Genomic DNA, 20481 nt, shown 5'->3' with positions numbered 1-20481 from the left:
CTGGAATGAAGTTAACTGGTCATTTTGCCAAACTCTCAAAGTCTCTTGGTTCTCCTTGTGAGCATCTCTCAGAAAGTGAAGCCTTCAGAGAGCTTAGAATCGATTGGTGCTTCGCACCCACAGTCCCTTTCAGTTTCTTAAGTGGATTTGGTTTCTCTGGTGCATATTTATTCTGTATTTTATTATCTGCTTATTTATCTGGTAATCTCAATGCAGGATACATCCTCTCTGCTTAGCATGACAATGAGGGAGCAGGTGTGTTAAGCCTGTGTGTTCTTCTGGGCAGGGCAAGATGGGGCCTCTTGGGCCTTTTCCTTGTGGGTGGCTACTGTCAGCTAGGGTTGTTTTTGGACTTCCTGCTTCCACAAAGTTTTCCCAGCATTGTTCCTGCTGCTGTGGCTTTCTGTTAATTTGATAAAGGCATGTGTAGCAATGGACAGTATGGAAGGATCCCATTCTTGGACATCCAAGACCAGAGGTGTAGCACAAAGAAGTGCAGGGCTGGGGTATTTATTTCAACCAGTGTGCCTAGGTGCTGAAAAACAGAATTCTGGGCATGAGTAGCTGAGCAAGACCTGTTGTGTTGAGGGAAAATCTTCTTTAGTTTGAAATGCCCGAAATCTCCTTGGGACATCAGTGTGGGCACACCAAGCAGTGCTGCCTCCAACAGGTATGGTAGGCAGATGGGGGGACACTGCTCTGTTGTCTTTGATATTTACACTGCATGGGTGCTGTAAGAATTAGTTCATTAGTGTTTGTAGAGTGCCTTGAGGATGAAAAATGCTGTGGAAATGTGAACTATTATTAAAGCGGGACTGAATAAAGAAAGAGCGAGAAACAGTCCCGCAGGGAACTGTCCCACTCAGGTAGGGGCTGGAGAGATGACCTCATCATGTTTTTTCATCTCTACTGTTGTGGTTGCAAAATAAAGTGGACATGCTCAGGGAGAAGATTAATGTAGCATGCCTGGCTGTAGTAGCTCGGGGTGAACCACTGTAAGGTCTGTTGGCATTTCTACTTCTGTGCAAACACAGCTGTCATGGACTTGGGGGATTCTGATCCAGTTTTGGCCATGGCAGCTGGGAAATTTTGTATTCCTGTTTTCTTTTTTTTTTTTTTTTTTAAAGAATCATGTATTGGTGGAAAGCATATGGCTGACTGTACTATACACTGGACTCTGTGTGTTCTGGTGGTGTATGCAATGGACACACATACATACACATCCAGTGACCTTGCCCATTTGTCCTCACTTTACTCTGGAAGGACTGTGCTGAGAAAGGAAAAGGGAGTCCCTGTCTGCCCGGTCTCCTCAGTCTCCCCGCTTGTACCTCTGGCATAAGTCCAAACTGATCTCAAGCACCAGTCATTCCTTTGTGTTGAGGGTGAGCACTTGGACATGGGCTTGACATAAGCAATTAATTTCACAAAGACAGCTGATCAGCTGTCAAAGGACAATTCTCTATCACTTTTGACTTGGGTCTCAAAGTGACACAGGACCTGAGAGATGACATGATCCCATCTTCTGCTGACAGCTGTTTTCTTAAGTGATGCCAGATTCTGAAGTAGGGGCTGGACTGGTCTGACCCCCCAACTTTAACAGAGCCCTGAATGTAGCCAAAGGGCTCAGTATCAGACTAGAAGGATTGTTGGGGTGAGAGCTAGTGACTGAGCAAGATCGATGGATCTATCTTGAAGGCTGAGTGCATGATTGACTTGTCAATTAATCACTTTGTTTTACTTTCCCCCTTTTTCCTTCCTCACTCAGGGAGTGTAAGAGCCGAAGATGAGGCCCAGGGTGGAGTGCTACTCTCCAAGGTTTTGGCTGGTGCTGGCAGTCCTCGCAACAACAGGGAGCGGGGCCCATGCCCAGAAAAGCCACCCGAGCATTGGCATTGCAGTCATCCTGGTGGGGACCTCGGACGAAGTGGCCATCAAAGATGCCCACGAGAAAGATGACTTCCACCACCTCTCAGTGGTGCCTCGGGTGGAGCTGGTGGCCATGAATGAGACGGATCCCAAGAGCATCATCACCCGCATCTGTGACCTCATGTCTGACCGGAAGATTCAAGGGGTGGTATTTGCTGATGACACAGACCAGGAAGCCATTGCCCAGATCCTGGACTTCATTTCTGCCCAGACTCTCACTCCCATCCTGGGCATCCATGGAGGCTCCTCTATGATCATGGCAGATAAGGTAAATTTAAATGAGCTTCCTTCTATTGTAGACCTGTGGATCCAAACTTAAAACAAAGAGAAGTATCTTATTCTGTGATCCTCAGGTGATGTCTCATGGGGCCAAAGGCTTGGGGGATTAGACAGCTTCAGATTCAAAGACAGATTAAAAGAGCTAACTGTGTGTAGCACTACTGAGAAGAGCCTATTAATCATGTGGAATTACCTGCAACAGAGAAAAACTGAGGAGGGAAAGAAGCAGGTAGAAGAGACCCACAAAAGAATCAGCCCTTTTCTTCTTCTTTAAGAAGGGTAAAGGGCCCCTGACAATTGTGATTTTTTTTTTCAGGTTTTATTTTTGCTTGTGTTTTACTTTAGAAGAGCCAGGATCATAGCCAGGGTTTTTTTCCTGCATGTAGCTGGAGGACATTGTGGTATTTTCAGGGATGCTTAATACAGCTCTTACATCTTAATTGGAATATAATTGAATCTTTAATAATGCTATCCTCTCTATAAAGTGTTCATTCGCTCCTGAAGTTAAATAGGTGTTAGCTGAAGTGACTAACCAGTCTGAACCAGGCCTGCTAAATCTTTCTTTTTTCTACTGCATTACTTTATTCCTTCATGTCACAGACATTTCATTGTATTCCCAGGCCCTAGCCAGTCTCTAAAGAATTACTACACAAATAAGCCATCCTGCTACTGCTTTTGAGCAGGGCAAGATGCAGAGAGGGAGTAGCATCTTTCACAGGCTAATAACTCAGCCTCCATGGGGTGCAGGTGGACCTGACACAAGTCTTCCACCTTTCACAGACAGCACATGCAGCAATTCACACCTGAATGTGCATTTGGCCAGATAGTGTGGCTAGCAGTGGCCTTGGGGCTGCTGTTGGCCAGTGGGAACATGCGGGAGAAGCTGGCTGTCCCTTTTCTGCAGGCTTGAAACCAGACAGTCAAGGCCAGGGCTTTTAATGAGAAGACCCTCTTGATTATTCTTTGTGCATCCCAAAGAAGTAAATAGGAACACAAGCTGACAGTCTTTTTCTTTTACAGATGGCTCTTAAGTGAGTCTGAGACATTTGACTAGGAAGAATCAGGCCTAATTGAATGAAGGGTGAGAATTGACCTGGGCACTATGGCAGCTTTCCCTCAGAAAGAGATATAGTGAGATGAGAAATCCTGGCACATTCTCTTTTATTTACCTTGCAAGTAAATAATCCAGTGCAGGCTATTGAAAGTGCTAACAAATTATTTTCTCACTTTTTGACCAACTCTTCAGTTGCCAAATAACATACAGTTAGTATGCAGTGTTATTTTCTTGTATTGGCCTTCAAACTGAAACAGTCACTGAATAATCATGGACCTTTTTTCTCTCACTCCTTGAATAGTTGCACATCTGCTAATTCCCACTGCCCCATTCCACCCACAGTGAAGCTTTTCTGCGTTGGAGGTCAGGCAGGCAGCAATGCTGCATCTTGATTTTCTCTTGCCTGCTGTGTTGCATGGAAGCAGTGCTCAAATGCTGCATTACACACTTGGGGTGACATCTTGCATCTTTGAACAAGTGTAGGAGTTACTGACAGAAAGCCTCCTAAGCACTGGGAAAAGTCCTTGTGACTTTGAACGTGGCAGGCCAAATTCTGATTTCAGATTCCCACAGTGTAAATCCAGCACGACCCCATTGCCTTTGGCAGGATTAGATCAGATTTACACTGCTGTAATTCAAAGAGAAATTTGGCCTATTGAACTTTGAAAAGATTTTTCTTTCTACCTGTCCCTAGTCTCTCCTTGGGAAGGCAGCATCTCCTGCCACTGCCCTGTGTACCCCACTGGCTTGCTTCTAAAGAGCATTCTGGCAGGCAGGCAGCCCACAGGGAGCTCAAAGGTGGAATCCTTATGAATGGAAACTTTTGCTTTAGCAATATTTTTCTTTTCTTTTTTTTTGTGTGGTTTTGCAGACAGGAGGTTTGCAGGTTATGTACAAAGATCTGCAGTTTTAAGAAAGGCCAAGGTTTCTTTGAAAAATAATTTGAAAAGGCTGACCTTTACATCTTCTGATCCACAGGTGTGTAATCTTTAATGGATAATATTTATTTGAGGAATTGAATTAAAATATGGTAGAGTGTAAATACACTGAAATTCTACTAAAAATACAGAAGTCATCCTGGTAAGTCCTTTGGCAAGTTATTTTCCATAGAGGGCCTTGACGGAGGCTTTGTTTTCAGTGACTCTTAGTCATGTCCTTTGTGGATGAGTTACGTGGCTAAGGTTTGATCCTGCAAGCATGGATTGCTTCTTTCAGCATCCCCTCAGCGCCCACAGCAGTCAGCTGTGATTGAACTTGCTCAGCATTTCACAGGTTCAGATCTGCACTTACAGCTTTGTTATGCTCCCCGTGTGTTTGTGATCAGTAGTGCCAATGCAAACCTAAGGAATGCTAGAAACCATGAATGTCTTGGTGTGACAGATAAGCCCCTCTTCACTGGAGTTTAATGCAAAAAGAACTCCCCAGTCAAACCACCTTTCCAGGAGCAGCGTGTGAAATTGTTTCACCTTCAGTGAGGGTTTAGTAAGTGTTCTGTTAGGAAATGTGGGTCATTTGTAAAAAGGGCTTTGAAATGTACCATGCAGGTAAATTGAGGCACAAAAGGGCAGGCAAAAAGAAAAAAAAATTAGGATTTCAAGCCCAAATTTTCTTTTGGCCTGTATATAAAGACAGAAATATTGTATAATGTGCGCTAGAAGCTGGCTTTATCTCAGTTAATATTTATCTAGAAGTTTGCTACACACCAGCTGGAAGTCTAGGCATCAGTGGTAATGGAGACACCAGCTGAGGACAATTCACCCCACCCAATTCAGGGTGCAGTGAAAAGCTCATAGGACAGTCCTGTGTCTCCCCACTGATTACTGAAGAAGGCTGTACCTCAACGTGTTCATGATGTCTCAAGTTAAGTGCCATGAATCCTGCCCTAGGTGTGACATAGCAGGTGAAGGTATATTGCTGAAAGTGCAATATCCTTTTTTCCTGATTTTTTTTCAAACTCGCATTCTTTAATATTGTATTTGATTAGATTTTGTAAATGATGTTTATATAGTTTGTTTTGCTGTATTTTGCCTTTTTCCTCTGAAAAATAAGTATACAGGAATTTACATGGTTTTGCTTCTTTTACTCCTTGGTGCTTGTGTCTCTAATTCCACCTGTTTACCTGTTACAGAGCATTACATTTCATTTCTGACTAATGTGGCATAAGAAGAATGTGACCAGATGATCTGTGTGCACACTGTGATCTGGGTTTAGTTCCAGGAAAACAGTGAAGCAGAGACACATGATGTTCCTCTCTCGAGCTCTGGAGAGGCCACTTTGCAGAGTGAGAGTTCTGTCACAGCCGCTTCGGTGCCTGAGATTGATAAGCATGCCAGCAGTGACTCCGAATGGACAGAAGTGCAGCCATCCTTTTGCTGGGGCTGGGTGGCCTGGGAGTGGTGGCTGAGGGGGTCCAACACCCCAGATTAGTTCCTCTCAGAGGAGAATGGTTGTAGCTCTGGGACAGGGTAGAAGAGTGCTCACTGTTCCAGCTCTGTAAGAAAGCACCTATTTTGGTGCTGACTCCTTGAAAAGGACTAGGGTGATAATATCATCTCACCAGGACCTGTGATTAGAAAGGCAATAGCATTGATCGTTGGTGATCTGTGTTTAATCCAAAATAGATGAGATGGAGAGGAGAGAAATGCCCACCACTGCCACTGTTAGGTTTCTGTGGTCCAAAAGCTTTGTGGAAGCTTGCTGGTCCCTTCAGTTTGCCTGATGTTGCTGACTTGGAACAGCTTTGTGGTTCCCCATTTTAAGCATCAGTTTGTATTGTCTAGAGGACTGCAATGCATTTTTGACCAGAGAGCATCTCTGCTGGCCTTCCAGCATTGAAAATAATTTCTTGTTTCTCTCCAATTGTTTTGAAAGCAGAAATTAAATTGTATGAGGATGCCCTGTGTTAGGAGACTCGTGATGAAAGTAAATCTTCAAGACTGCAAACCAAGCTTCAGTTCAGATAGCTACACAAACCAAGATCTTGGATTGCAGACCTGAAACTGGAAATCTGGACTAGGCTTTTCTTTGTTTTTGTTTCCATATTACCTAAAATCAATTCTGCCCACAGCTAGGAGGTAATGGAGCAATCACAAAAAAAAAAAGGAAATAACATTTATGAATGTTATTCATATATATTCATATACATAAATATAGTATATGATATTTATAGGTATCTTAATGGAAGGGTGAATTGTTATTCTGATTTACAAAACTTAAATGCATTGAAAAAAGTTTAGCTTCTTGCCTAAAAAATGACCATACCATTTGGCTGACGATCCATTTTCTAATGATAGACTATTTATTTGTTTTTAAATAACAGAAAAAGGCAACACGGTGATAATTAATGCAGAAAAGGTATGAACAGAAAATGATTTGGGTTGTCTTATAGCACAGCTGCTGGCCATCATTTTTGCAGGAACTGTTCCTCATTACTTCTCCACAGTAATTTTATTTTGCCAGAGATTCTTGTCCTTTGCAGCTGTATTGTAACACAATGGTGCATAGGCAGAAGAGGAAAAATGTCTTGGAAGAAGAGGATGGTTATGTTTTCCCAGGTGAAAATCAGTCTTCTGTGTCTCTGCATCCCTTGCTATTCTCTCCAGGGCTTGTCCACACAGGGATACACACAGTATGCATCAGCATGCTGATGGAAATAAAACAGTAGGAAAGAGTGATCTATTATTCAGCTGTGCCAGTAATACAATTTGTATAGAAGCTGCATAAAACTAACATGAAATTTAAAATCTGTTCTAGGCCAGATTCTCCTTCCTTTTTTTCACATACCATGGAGCTGTCTTTTCTCTTATGCCCTCTACTGCTTTGTTATTTTTTTGTTTATACCAAAGTAGCAATGTTTTCTCTGCCTTTTTATCCCCACTTCATAAATCCCTGTCCCCTTTATTTTTGTTTCTGGTAAAATTTCCAAGGTATGTTGTCTCTCTCCTTCAATGCCAAAGGTTGCTGTGATCACCCTGTGTTTGGGCCATGCTGCTGCAGCAGTCATTTCTTTGGTATTTTGGTGGAAGGCAAGTCCAAAGTTGGACAGTGGGAGTCAAGCACCAGGGAAGGAGAGTAGCTGTTGGCCAGAGTGCAGCAAAGTGATGCTGCAGGTACAGGGAAGCCAAAACTAGTTGGATAAGCTGAGCACCTAGATAGACACTGAAACCAGGACAAAGTCAAAGACACTGGGACAGCGCTGCTAAAAGCAGAACATCTGTAATTAAAAAGAAAGCACTTTCACTCTCAGGTTTTCAAAGGTTAAGTAATAGCGATGCATAGGGAATGAAAACCTCATTTTTTGGATGTAAATCTGTTTCATTTCCATTAGGGATGACATCTGAAATTTTTCAAGCCCTCGTGTGAAGGAAAATAATTTAAAAAAATATAAAATGAAGAAAATTAAAAAGAGAGCTAAAGTTCCCTTTGAATGGATTATATGAATTGAAGTAGAATAAATTCCAAACAAAATGCTGCTTAGAAGGGGGGAAAAGGCACATTTTGATCTGCAGACATGGAAAGATTTCTATCCTTTTTTCCTGCAAAACAAATTTATATGCAGTTCATGTAATTTCACAAAGTGTTTTCATCTCTTTGAAACTGCATTTTATGATAGTAATAGTCTAAATGTTTCTTAAACTTACCCAGTGATTAGCAAAGATGAGTTTGATTTTAAAAAATAAAATAAAAAGAAATCAGCAGTTTCCCTCCAAACTCTTAATAATTTTATTAAGGACATGATTCATACACTTATTTTGCTTTTGGTATTCTGTTTCCTTTTGCTCTCTGTAGAGCAAAAGCTCTCTGTAGCTCACAAATAATGAACTAAGTATCATGTGTCCTCAAATTACAAGTCTGCTGCAAAGGCTAGGGAAGAAGAATAAAAGGTAAGTCAGAGACATAGACAATAAAAGCCAGTATTATATGCCAGTGTTGTTCTTCCCTTGTATACACATACAATAAAAAGCCAGGTGGGTCTGTAATTTCTTTTTACATCTGTGTCTAATTAACCTATACAAAATAACATTTCCTTTTATTCATGTAAAGAAGGGAATATGGACAGCATATTTTTGAAAGTTTAACACATGAGAATTTCCCTAGAACTGTTTTTATTACTTCACAAATAAATTACAGCACTTAAAAACTCTCAGATATTAGGAAACTTGGAAATGAATGTTTAAGAGGTCTAACCTCTCACCAGGGCCATTAAATCCTTAAATGTGAACTCTCATTTTATAAACAAGAGCTCAAGTACTCTCATTAGTATTATTCCAATGAACATATGACTTTTCAAAGAAATGCATAATTTTAAAATTAATTATCCTATTAAAATAGTGCACTTTTTTGTGTTTTGTTTTTTTGGTGGGCTTTTTTGTGTGTGGGGGTTTTTTTTGTTTTTTTTTTTTTTTTTTTGTTTTTTTTTGTTTTTTTTTTTTTTGTTTTTTTAATTTTTAAGGCTTTCCACTAGTTCATCTCCAGTTTTCTTGGGAACAACCTTTCAAGGCCTTCACTTTTTTCTAGGGTATTGTTTTCAAGAGTCACAGGGAAAAAATGTGGAGTTAATTCCTTTCTTTTTGGTTTATCACTTAAAAGCAACAAGAAAACCTCTTTAAATAAACAAAGAAGACAGAATTCTTACACAAGTGTAACTTTACATAAAATATCCCAATTGCTTTTTCCCTCCTGATAATTTATACTGGATGCACTTTATATTTGCCCTGAGCCTTGGACACCTGATGCTTGAAGGTTTTGCCTGAGTTTGGGTGTCACAGGATTGGGAAGGACAAAACCTGGTAGCCTGGTGAGGCTCATGCCCTGCTAAGGCGCCCTGGGACGCTTCTGGGCAGGGGCAGTGCCTAGGGAGAGGATGGCCACACAGAGGTGTGGGTGCTCTCCTTTAGCAGAAGTTGTCTCAGACAACAAATGTCAAGCAAAAGTGAAGTCTGATTCCTTCACATCAGCCTTCTGCAGCTATTTATAAGCTGTTTTGTTTCGGGTCATAGGATTTTTCCTCCAGGAGTACAGAGTGTTAGTTTTCTTCTGTTGTTATAGTGATGTTTTCTTTTGAGGGACAGAAGACCTTTCCTTCCCTAGCTCTGCACGCAACTTCTGCAACCCACCTGAGGTAAAGAAAAGGTGAATTAACCTTGTCACTCCTATTGCTTACAATTGATGTTGTCCTCGTCTACCTGGAAATAGAACTGTTAAAGTCTCTGTGAGGAAAACATTGCTTTCCATCCAGTTTAGACCTGGGTGTTGTTGGATTAAGGTTTTTTTAAAACTAGGTGTTATTATAGTGAGTTGTTTCATGTTATATGGGCCGCTTTTAATTTTTGAGGGAATATTTTGTTAGGTGTTGTTTTTGCAAATGAGTTAGTATCTTTTTGATAATTGTTGTGGGAACTTATTTAGGTTAGTAATTTTATTCTTAGGGGGTACTGGAGTAGTATAATTTGTCCCTTGATTTTCACACTAATGATATTTAAGTACATCTCCAAGTCTGTAAGCACTTACCTGAAGAAAATCTGGAAGCTTGATGAGCTCTGACCAATAGTTATTTATAATCTTTATCACAACCCTTTTCTTCAAAACAAAAAACCCAACAAAAAGGTCTTAAATCAATTTGTGCTATCCCCAGCCGGACAAGGAGATTAGTTTCTTCAGTCTGGACAGGCAGTCCTTTATTACAACCCCAAGCAGTAACTTGTCTCACAAAATCTAAATTAATTGCACTCAAATTTGTCCCTACCCTAAACTGGCCTCAAAATGAAATTGAAAACACAGAGTGTGAAATTGCCTGATGCTGCTGCTTTAGATCTGCATGTCATTCCCCAGTAACCGCAGGACAGAGAGAAACAATTCTTTCCAGGGAATCTCTTATTCTCTTTGCCCTTTATTTGCCTCATTAGCCAAGTTTGGAGGGGATGGATTATGAAGGAAGCTAAGGGAATGACATGTACAGAGGCTGGAAAAAACAGGGTAAAGAAGAAGTCATAATTGTAGTCTGTGACTCTGTTAACAGTCTGGAAGAGCTGGTAAATGAAGAAAGAGTTAAACAGTTGTATGTGTGTACTGTAGATTGGTTGAACAATGAGTCAGGGTGTGATTTATATACTCAATGAATAGAGGTAGACTAAGATTAAAGAAAAAATGCTTAGTGTAGCTGCCAGAAGCAGACATAGGAATGACAGGATAAAGTTGGGGAAATACATTAAATGATGTATGATGATACATTAAATGATAGTATTTATTGATATATATGTGTATCAAGAAAAAAGGTTCAGACACTGACTTTTCTCAGACACTAGCTTTTCTTAGGAAGTACTCCAGACTTCTTAGGGAAGAATATGAAACCATGTTTCTACAGCTGTTTTCAAATAGGACTGAACTAAGTGCTGGAGAAGATGTTATATAGATGGAGCAGGGAAGAAAGAGGATAAAGAAGATGAAAGACAGCTAGGAAAACATCTCCTGAATCTAGGATCATGGGGAGAAAATAAAGGAAAAAAAAAAGAGTAAGTTCTGAGAGTAAGAAAAATAGCTTAATGGCTCTGTTGAAGCAATTTTTCTCTGTGTTTGGCAATAGCTTTTAGCTGTGTATCTGTGAGGTTCCTGATAATAACAATAAATGTAGGTTTCAGAGGAAGGGGGAAGACAGGAATGAAGGATGTGGAGAGCCCAAGGGTGAGCAGGCAAAAAAAGTAAAGAAAGTAGGTGCATGCAGTGAGGAGAGTTGATCTAAAAGGTGCCAACAGAATCCAGCAGTTCTAATAGACCCTAGTCCTGACTGCAGCTCTGCTATAAAATATGACTGAAAGGCACTTGCTCAGCTGCTGTCTACAGCAATTTGCCCTTTACAAGAAGACCGTAACAACGTTTTTGTAAAGTTTGAGCTCTACAAAAGGCAAAGGTGACCTAATTACTAGGAAACAATTGCTAGATTTTTCTAACTGAAGTAAATATAATGCTTGAGATGAAAATCTGGACTCCAGGCGAAAAGCTTTAACCTCCATTAGAGGTGGTGGTTGAATAGCTGCATCATGCTGGAGAACTCATTTTATGCAGAGCCAATAGTACCATCTATTGTAAGCTTGGTCAGCATTCCCCATGATAAAATCCTCTTGTGGGTTTCCTGTAATTTTGCCAGACTATGACTGTTCGAGCAAAGTTTCCTATGCCAGGTATATGCCTCAAGCTGATTGATTTACTTTGCTATTTATTTGGAAAATAAAACATCTCTCGCTGAAAATGTGGCACAGGATGTTATGTGATTTACCTATATCACAAGTGCTGTCACATTTTCCTCCAAAGGTTTTGCCACGTGAGCAAGGACAGAGGTCTGGAGCAGGGGTGTCTTACAGGGAAGGACTTGTAACCAGAGATGTGCTTTTGCTTGCCTGCTCCAAGTTTGGCCTTGTTGTATGTGTAAGAAACTACAGATGCATGGAGTCTTTTAGATGTTTGCCACATCTCTTGCATAGAACTTGTCCTTGCAAACTGTGCCTTCAAAACTGCACCTGGCCCTGGGGGCTGCACAGGCTGTACTGGAGCTGGAGGTCTCCTGTGTGATCCTGGTGGGATCCAGCCAGCAGGAATGTGCTGTGCAGCAGGGATTCTGGGCAGAAATGTGGGTGGGATGGGGGGCATGCAGGGTATTCTGAGCCACTATAGAGGATGAGTATATGAAAGAGATCCTGATACAAGGAGATGGGCAGGGGGACTAAATAAAGGTAGGAAGCAGGAGGATGGGAAAATGCAGAGAGGGAAAAAGAAACCTGCCCAGGTTATGCTTCCTTGCTGGCTGCAGGAAGACCCAGGGAGCACAGGGGGTGGCAGAACTGCTGAACAAATGGGATAAGGAGTGTGAAATGGGAGTGGAAAACCTGTCAGGTGGAAACTGTGTAGTTGAGAAGACCAGATCTGGGCCGAGGCAGGGCACAGGACAGTGGGATTGGGCAGCAATGCTTTCCTTGAGTGTGCTGCTTCCCTCTAGCTGGGCAGAAATATTCCCTTCCCATTGTTCCCTGAGCCACAAAGGAAGTCAGAAATGGCTCTGCAGGGTGACTGGGATGCTGGCATCAGTGCTTCCTGCTGGGGCAAGGCCAGTGGGTCTTCCAAAGTGTGCCTGGGGCTGGCTCGGCTGCGCACTCCTTCAGCCAGCACTCTCTGTTCCAGGGCTCAGGCCTCATGGACAGGGGGAGAAACTCCTGCAAGGAAGGGGGCAAGGCTCTCACAGCCTCCACCAGCTGTGTGGCTCGGGGCCAGCACAGTCACTGTCAGGCCTCTGTGCTGGAGGGGTTCAGCTCCATGATGGGGCTGCCAGCTCCTCCATGTGTGAGCTCCTGCAGTGCAGCGCTTTGTCCGCGCTCCTGCTTCGGCTCACTCGCTTGCTGCAGAGGCAGAGCTGTGTCCTTGCCCCCTCAGCTTCTGCAGCAGTACTGAGCTGGGTGGGGAAGAGCCAGTGGCTCTGCCACAGGGCCGGGCAGAGCGTACATCAAATCACCAGCCCTGCTGGGTCTCAAATCCTGCTCTGCACCTATCCTCATTCCTATCTTCTTCCTTCTTCTGCTTCCCTTCCTCTCGTCCTCTCCCGTCTGTCACGCTACCCATTTCTTAATTCTTGTTTGCACTGTGCTTTGAAAGTGTAGAGTGCTGTATAAACGTAAAATATTATTATTATTATTTCTTCTTTTTAATTAGCATCCCTCACTCTCTTTTCTCTTGCTATTGTGGCTTCCAGAGAGAACGTGTGGGCTTACATTATTTATAGCTGTGTGAGAGTAATTACAGAAATGATTTAATTACTCAGTTAATACTGTTCTCCATATCACCAGCTTGACAAGCTACTGATCCTCTCACCACAGCTGAACATGCAGACTAGCATCCATGTCATGCTGTTGAGCGGGTAAGGGGAAAGCTTGGGGAATGATTTGTTACAGCCCTGTGTGTTGCTGGTCACTCCCCCTGGGCTAAGGGATGAGGCTGCTGATCTCTCAGGGGCCTGGGGCAGTGTGTGCTGTCACCTCAGCTGGGGCAGAACTGCTCCCAAGGAAGTGGTGTGCAGTGATGGTTCATGGCTTCCAGCTGACAGGGGCTACCTCCAACACAAACCTACTCAAGCTGAAGATTCAATATTTGGCGTGCTGCATTAACCAGCTCTTTACATTCATCAAAGGTCAGAGATCTGGCATGGTTTTGTTTCCTTAATTTCTATTTAAGCCAGCCAGATCAGATGGTAGGGTTAATGCACCCTGGATGGGGTCAGATTGTGAGATAAAATCATCATTGCCGGAAATGTTCTTTCTTGCAGGTGGCCATGTGTGGATCTGACCCTCTTTAAGTAAATGAGCTTTCCCTCTAAAGGGGATGGCTTCTTCTTGCTGAGACTCCTGCCATTGGAAATGAAGTGTTTCCATCACTTCCAGTTCACAAAAACTTGTGAAGAGCAGAGAATGTCCTGTTTCTGGTGCAATATGGAAGGAGTTTGAGCAAGGAGAGTACATGCTTTCCTTCAGGGCATGCACTGAGCAGATGGTTACCAATACCTTTTAGTTATCTACCAGAGACAGTTGAAAAAAGCCCCACAAACCACCTTGTGAGCTCAGGAGAAATTTAATGAAAAGGATTCTTCTCTGACAGCACCACAGATAAAAAGGAGGGGTTGGTGAATTCTCAACAGAGGAGACATTTGCTTGGGAAGTGGAGAGAGAGGCTCTTGTTGGAGAATGGGGTATTTGTCAGGTAACGGTGTATGGGGAGAGCATCTCTCAGAAGTGCCTGCTTTCCACGTCTCCAAATTGCCTGGCTCCATTTGGGCTCCTTCATGGGCCGGGCTGTGGGCCAGGTTCAGACTGTTCCTCGACATGGCAGGGCTGGGTGGGCGGCGGGAGGGTTGGGAACAGGTGGCATCGAGGCTGGTGGAGTGGAGCGCCTTTTCCACGTGGTGCTGCCTGCCAAGCTGCAAGGCACAGGACACCTGGTATCTGAATGGGCTCTACCCACCTCCCAGGAAGCGATGGCAATCAAAGTAGTAGGCTGGAGTGTTTTAAGTGTGAACGCTGAATATAGGTTTTGGTTTTTTTTTTCAACATCGGACATGAGACAGGTTAAGGCAGCTTACATTTGGGAAAATGCTGGGTGTCTTCATCTTCTGAAAGTTGAGTCTTTCATGTGGTATCTCTGAATGGATGCTCCGAGTCCCTCCCTCATTGCTTTTGCAAATGCAGTAGAGGCTTTTATTTATTTTTTCTCTTATTTGATGCACTTATTTGAAAGTGAATTTTATGACCTAACATTGGAACAGCTTGTTGAGAAGACAGCGAGTGGAATGGCAATGGAACAAGTAATTTTGTCAGCTCCCAAATGAATTAATCCTCTTTTCACTGGATTCACATCTCACAGTTAATTGACTCTTTAAATGAATCATATACTAAGGCTGTAATGTGAGCTTGGTCCGTTGTAGACACCAGAGTGTCCACAGAGGTGAGAACTTGAGCTAAGTGAAGATATTTCAGAAGAGCTGGACTCATCCTTCCCCCAGTGGTGAAGACCAGGGGCATTAAAAGTGTCTCATTTCTTCACCCACTGCCTTGTATCAACTAGAAGATGACCAGTCCAAATAAGCGTGTGTACCCACAGCAGCTTCAATTTTTCAGGAACTGTCTGCACCTCCTCCCTACAAAAATACCATTCACCCTAGATCATCTATTGTTTTTCTCCCAGTTTCCACTGTGCCTTTTATAGTCACAGGCTGGCACAGTATATGAGAGAGCTGTACTGTGGTGGCCCAAGGCTTCTGTGTGTAGGGACTGTCCACCACAGGCATGCTTCCAGGTGAGGATGAAGTCCATTTGATTGCCTAGTGAGCCTTTGACTGTGACTGGGTGAATCATACACACTGCTGTGGGGTCAGACAAAGGCTTTGGGACTGCATGCATTTGCAGGCCATATTTTGTAGAGCACTCAGAGAATTTAATTCTCCTTGAGTCCTCTGCCCCTTTTTCAAATCAAGTTGAAATTGGCCAGCAGGTTCAAGAGGGGAGGCCGGTCTCACCTGTGCACAAATGCACATCCCCAGGTTTGCACGAGCTTTGTTTCCTAATGCACACAGAAGGCGGGCACAGTGCTGCGCCGGGGCATCTCGGGCACTGTTCTTTTGGCACAAGTGACCCGAGCACACGGCGTGTCCCGAGGGCGCTCGCAGCTCGTCCCCGCTCCGGGCGCTCCCACGGTGACTCGCCGTGATTCAGCCGCCGCGCTCGGCCGGGCGGGCGCTGCGGGCGCTGCCGGCTCCCGGGACCGGCTCCCGGGACCGGCTCCCGGGACCGGCTCCCGGGACCGGCTCCCGGGACCGGCTCCCGGGACCGGCTCGCGGGACCGGCTCGCGGGACCGGCTCCCGGGACCGGCTCGCGGGACCGGCTCCCGGGACCGGCTCGCGGGACCGGCTCGCGGGACCGGCTCCCGGGACCGGCTCCCGGGACCGGCTCCCGGGACCGGCTCGCGGGACCGGCTCCCGGGACCGGCTCCCGGGCGCTGGTTCGCGCTTGCACGGGGCGCACATGTGTGCGCTCTGTGACTCACGCTGCGCGCCGGGCTGCGGCAGCAAAGCAGGCACGGTCATGGACACGCGTTTGCTCGGTGTCGCATGCTCCTGTCGGTGAGCTGTAGAAGGGGAACAGGGCGCGAGGCTTGGAGATTTTAGTATTTCTGTCCCACGACAGACCTCCTGAGAAAAGAAATTAGCCTGATGACAGCAGCAGTAATTGGATTATTCCGTTGGTATCCTCTGTGGAAGAGAAAGACGTGCCCTTAAGTGTATTCTCAATGTAGACTTAAAACTTGCACTTAAAATGTGAATTGTGACTTTTTCCTTGATAACTGTCAAGCAAACATCTGTTTTCTGCCCCACTTTTTTTCCCCCCTGGCTTTTGACTGGCTGAGTTTCTGTGTAGCTTTATTCTTAGTCTTGTGGCAAGCCTACAGCAAGCTGAGGTGGTTTGAGTTCCTCACCTGGTGCCGAAGATCAAGGCATATTCTAATCACTGTGTGCCTTGGATAGGCTGAGGAGGGGCCAGCCTGTTGATGAAAATAAGGGAGGATGGATGCCTTGATCTAAACGAGGGAGTCTGCTGAACAGGTTGAAATCCTGGGAATGGAAGAGTTGGGGAGATCTGAACAGTGTAATGAGATTAAATGCAGGGCAGAGAAGTGCCGAGCACACTTTAGCTGTACCCCTGAACAGTTAGTTTTCCATGGCTCTCTGCAGCTGCAGTCTGGCCATTGAAATAGTCTGTAATGGGACTGACAAAGTTTTAGAGTATGTTCACGTCTGCAGGGGACAGTACTGCTGAAGTGGAGGGAGATAAGGTGGAACTGGACACAGGATGAACCAGTCAGCCATCTCTTTCTGCTAGTTTTGATCATGTGAGAGACTCCCCAAAGCCATGTAGCCAGCTTCTATTTTGTTGTATAACTGTGAGGTTAGTTTTGATGTGTTTTGGGCACATCCAAATGTTTGACACAGCCATTACCTACTCAGAGATTTAATTTTTTTTGATAGTCAATTGGTTCTTTAATTTGGATTTAATAAGTCACTTTGTGCTCCATTAAATAGGTCTTCATGCAAAATGTTTAATGCCAAAGTGTGCTCGCCTGCAGATGGTGGAACAGCTTCATTTAGGGAATGGCTGGAAACCTCACCAGGCTGTGCTGGTGCCCATGGTCCATTTTCCCCCAATGAGCCATGCTGCCATTAACCTTTGCTGTCTCCATGTCCTGCTGTGAGAGTGCAGGGCTCATATTCACCAGGACTTGTCCCAGCCATTCTCTCTGCTTGATCCCTCTGCCCTTGTCTGAGCACCCTTGGAAAATTTTTATGTGCACATGTGGATTTGAGATTTCAACTGCTTAATTGTTATAAACTAAAGCTGTGGCTGGCAGCTTTCTCACCAGAGGCTGGCAAAAAACATGCTGTGATACTGCCCACTGGGAGAAGAAAGAGAGGTTGTCAGTGATATTCGTCTCTTGCTGTGCGTAGGACCACGTTTTTGTCTAACAATGTCACTCACTGGTCAATATACTGGTCCTGCAGTCTGTTGCTCTATGTCTTGAGGTGTGCCTATAATAAAACTCAGTAATACACAGTACAAGCTGTGGGGAAGCATTTTGTGCTGCCAGAAGCCAGCCAGCAACTCATGCGTTCTGCTGCTACACAATACACAAATCTCTTGAATCATGCATTGAAGGCTTTTTTTTTTTGGTAATAGTGGAGTGAGTTTAGTTTTTCAATGTTTCCTTTTCCTGGTCTAGTCTAAACTAAAATACTAGGGAAAGGATTATCTTTCTTGGCTTGTTTAGGTTTCTGTGTCCAGGAAGAAATGGTTTTGTCTAGAAACGGGTAACAGCAAGAAGACATGTGGCTGTGTCTCAGTGTAACCATGCTCATGGCAGAAGCATGTCCTGTCCTCCATACTGCATCCATCTCTGCTCTCAAGGAATCCTTTTGGCCAAATGTTTTGCTGTATTTGATGAATAAATTGGATAGGGAAATGAGGTGACATGAGTAGGTTAGACATGAGTGATTAGGATCTTGCCTTGACAATCAATGTATTACTTTGCACTTAGGAATCTGTAGGGGATGGCCCTCTGGGAACTCATCTACTGGGATTAGTACCTTCAGTTACAAGGAGGTAACCTCCAGAAGTTATTTTCCTTGCCACTCACCTGGTCTTGCTAGTCTTCATATTGGTCCACCTCCATGTACAAGCACCCTGTGAGGTGTAGCCCCTGCAGACCTGGTGGGATCTCTCATAAAGACTGAGAAAATGTAACAGAACTGTGCCAGGGGTAAGAAAAGAGATGGGAAGATCTGCTGAATAGGGGTGTTTGATAAAGGGCAGCAGTGGAGAGGAAGGGTATCCCACGTGTGAGGGGGGAAGGAGGTGAGGGTGTGGGATAAGGAAATTTGATAAGATATTCAAAGTAATTAATAGACTAAAGCAGATAGAAAGGACTCAGGGTGAGATGAGATAATTAATTGACAACTGCAGAGATTCATCTTCCTCTGTCAGCCAGCAGAATGTGCATTGTGTGACTTACAGCGAGCATATCACTCCTGCTGCTTCTCTCACTTAGCCCATGGCCAGATGTGCTCAGCAATCCCAGATCTCTTATGAACATCCCGTGTGTGCTTTCTCAAGGCTGTGGACTGGAGTCTGGAACTCCTGATGGTCAATGCCACCCTATATCATGTTGCTGCTTCTTTGGTGAGATGTGCTGCCACACTGCAGTGTCCCCATGTGATTTGCCATGCATTACTGGTTTCTGCCTTGTCCTGGGAGGTCTTGGTAGGGGTCTTTAGGAAATGAACAGGGGTTCCAGTTGCCTTTCCTCCCTCTGTTGCCCTGTAGGCAGGATCTGGCCCCAACTGCTGATGAGCACCAGGCTGGGGAGAGAAGGCAGTGCAGGCAGTAAGGAGTGACTCATTCTCCCCAAACAAGCGTATGCACAAAAATGTGTCTGCACCTAAGGATGGGGGAAAAAAATACAACTTAAGACTCAAAAGGTTCACTTCTGTTTCCAGAGTACCCCCAGAGGAAAGCTCTTTGTTGCCAAATACTTTCCCTTCCACAGTCCCATTATTTTTTTCCCCCTTGGTATTTTCTCTTAATGGTTGAATCGTTTAACACCACATATAAAGTCGTATTTGGCCGCTCTGGGGCGATTCTGGGTTGCCATGGCAATGAGCCCTGTCTCTCCAAATTAGGACATTTTTCCTGCTGCCTTTTCTGTGTGAGGTTTTCTCTCATCTCTTTCTCTGTTATTCTCCCTTGATGTCTAAAGTGCTGAGCGCTGCCTCTTCTTTCGCAGGCTCCCTGAAAGGGATCAGACTTTACCCGTCTAAATTAATTCCTCTGAAGCCTGTGCCAGCTTGGCATGGACCAACTTTGCGCTCCACAATGAACCTGCTGCAGAATCAGGATCAGGGTGAGGAGGCATAGGAAGGTGTAAAGGTGGTGAGGTTAGCAGGGGACAGGAGCGTGTGACCGTGGTGTGCTCATTCCCTGCTTAGTGCACCACTGCCTCATCTCTGCCTGGCTCCTGCCAGAGCTGTGTGGAGCTGGGTGCTGAGGTGAGGGCTGCTTAGCTTAAAACATATCTTAGGACTAGAAAAGCTAGTGTAATAAACCTGGGGTGAATGTAAATGTGCTAGATCTGCATGCACAGATCTGTTGGACAGCCTTGGCTCCCCAAGGTCCCACCCTTCATGGGGCAGGCAGCTGCAGCTGGAGGACCATAGGAGTCATTTATTTCACTGGGGAATTGTGAATGCTGGATCTTGTCCCCTGGATACACTGAGCTGTACCTGGTACGTGTCAGTGTGCTGAAGCAGGCAATTGGCTTTGTACCACATCTGCACCTGTATATTCCCCTTGCTGGCTTTGGATTTGGCATGAGTCAGACCCACCTCAATTTATTCTGGCTGCTGACAGACTCCCAGGGCCCCTGTGGCAGCTGGGAGTAGTCTGACACATGGATGCCCCCAGCCAAGCTGTCTTCCCTGGGCTATGCATCTGACCCAAGAGAATAGGAGAAGAGATGGCACAGGCAGCACCAGAAATTTGCAGAAATTGAGGCATGCCCATATCAGGCAGGTCTGGGTGGCTGAGTATTGTCAGGAACTGGGAACAGATGCACTGTCCCAGAGGAGTGTCATCCTGACAGTGTGAGGTGATAACATGGCAGAGCAGTACAATCCAGCCTTTTCTACCTATCAGGGCAGAAATGAAAAGGTGATGAGGTTTCCTTGCTCTTTCTTCCCTTGGCCAAATGGGCTACTATCCCAAGACCAGTTTTTAATTCTGTGGATTATTTTGGGAGTTTTACGTATAGCAGAGGGTAGGAAATCAGGGGAGGACAAAAATAATTGTATTTGGAGTGGAGATGAAGGTATAAATTTTGGTTGAGAAAGTGGTTGGCCTCAGAACATGTTCTGTCCTAGCCATGGTACAGCACTGCTGTTTTTCATAAAAGATGCTTTGAAGCTGGGGGCAGTTGGCTGTGAAGTGAAGAGCAAAGCAGAGTGATGTTCCATGGCTGAAGTCCTTGGGCTCAAACCCAGGTGCTCTGCATGTTTGGCTGCTGTGGGGCAGTGGTAATGTCCTGCCTTTTCTCCAGGAAGCCAAAAGCCTTATTTTTGTTTAATGATGCAGTGTTTAAATAAAAA

At 44.5% G+C, this 20481-nt stretch overlaps 1 protein-coding gene across 3 annotated transcripts in view; it reads left to right on the top strand.

Annotated features, from left to right (window-relative positions):
* Window positions 1-20481, top strand: part of GRIN2B (glutamate ionotropic receptor NMDA type subunit 2B) — a 224606-nt gene that overhangs the window by 34654 nt on the left and 169471 nt on the right. For all 3 annotated transcript variants that reach the window (XM_021552888.3, XM_021552890.2, XM_021552889.3), the window contains exon 3: window positions 1766-2194. In XM_021552888.3, coding sequence (XP_021408563.1) covers window positions 1784-2194 — 411 coding nt within the window. In that variant the 5' untranslated portion in view covers window positions 1766-1783. The remainder of the gene's footprint in view (window positions 1-1765; window positions 2195-20481) is intronic.

The sequence above is a fragment of the Lonchura striata genome, chromosome 5 (genome assembly GCF_046129695.1).
Source record: "Lonchura striata isolate bLonStr1 chromosome 5, bLonStr1.mat, whole genome shotgun sequence".
Classification (NCBI taxonomy): domain Eukaryota; kingdom Metazoa; phylum Chordata; class Aves; order Passeriformes; family Estrildidae; genus Lonchura; species Lonchura striata.
The sequence above is the reverse complement of the archived record's forward strand: the minus strand, read 5'-3'. Positions and strand labels throughout refer to the sequence as shown.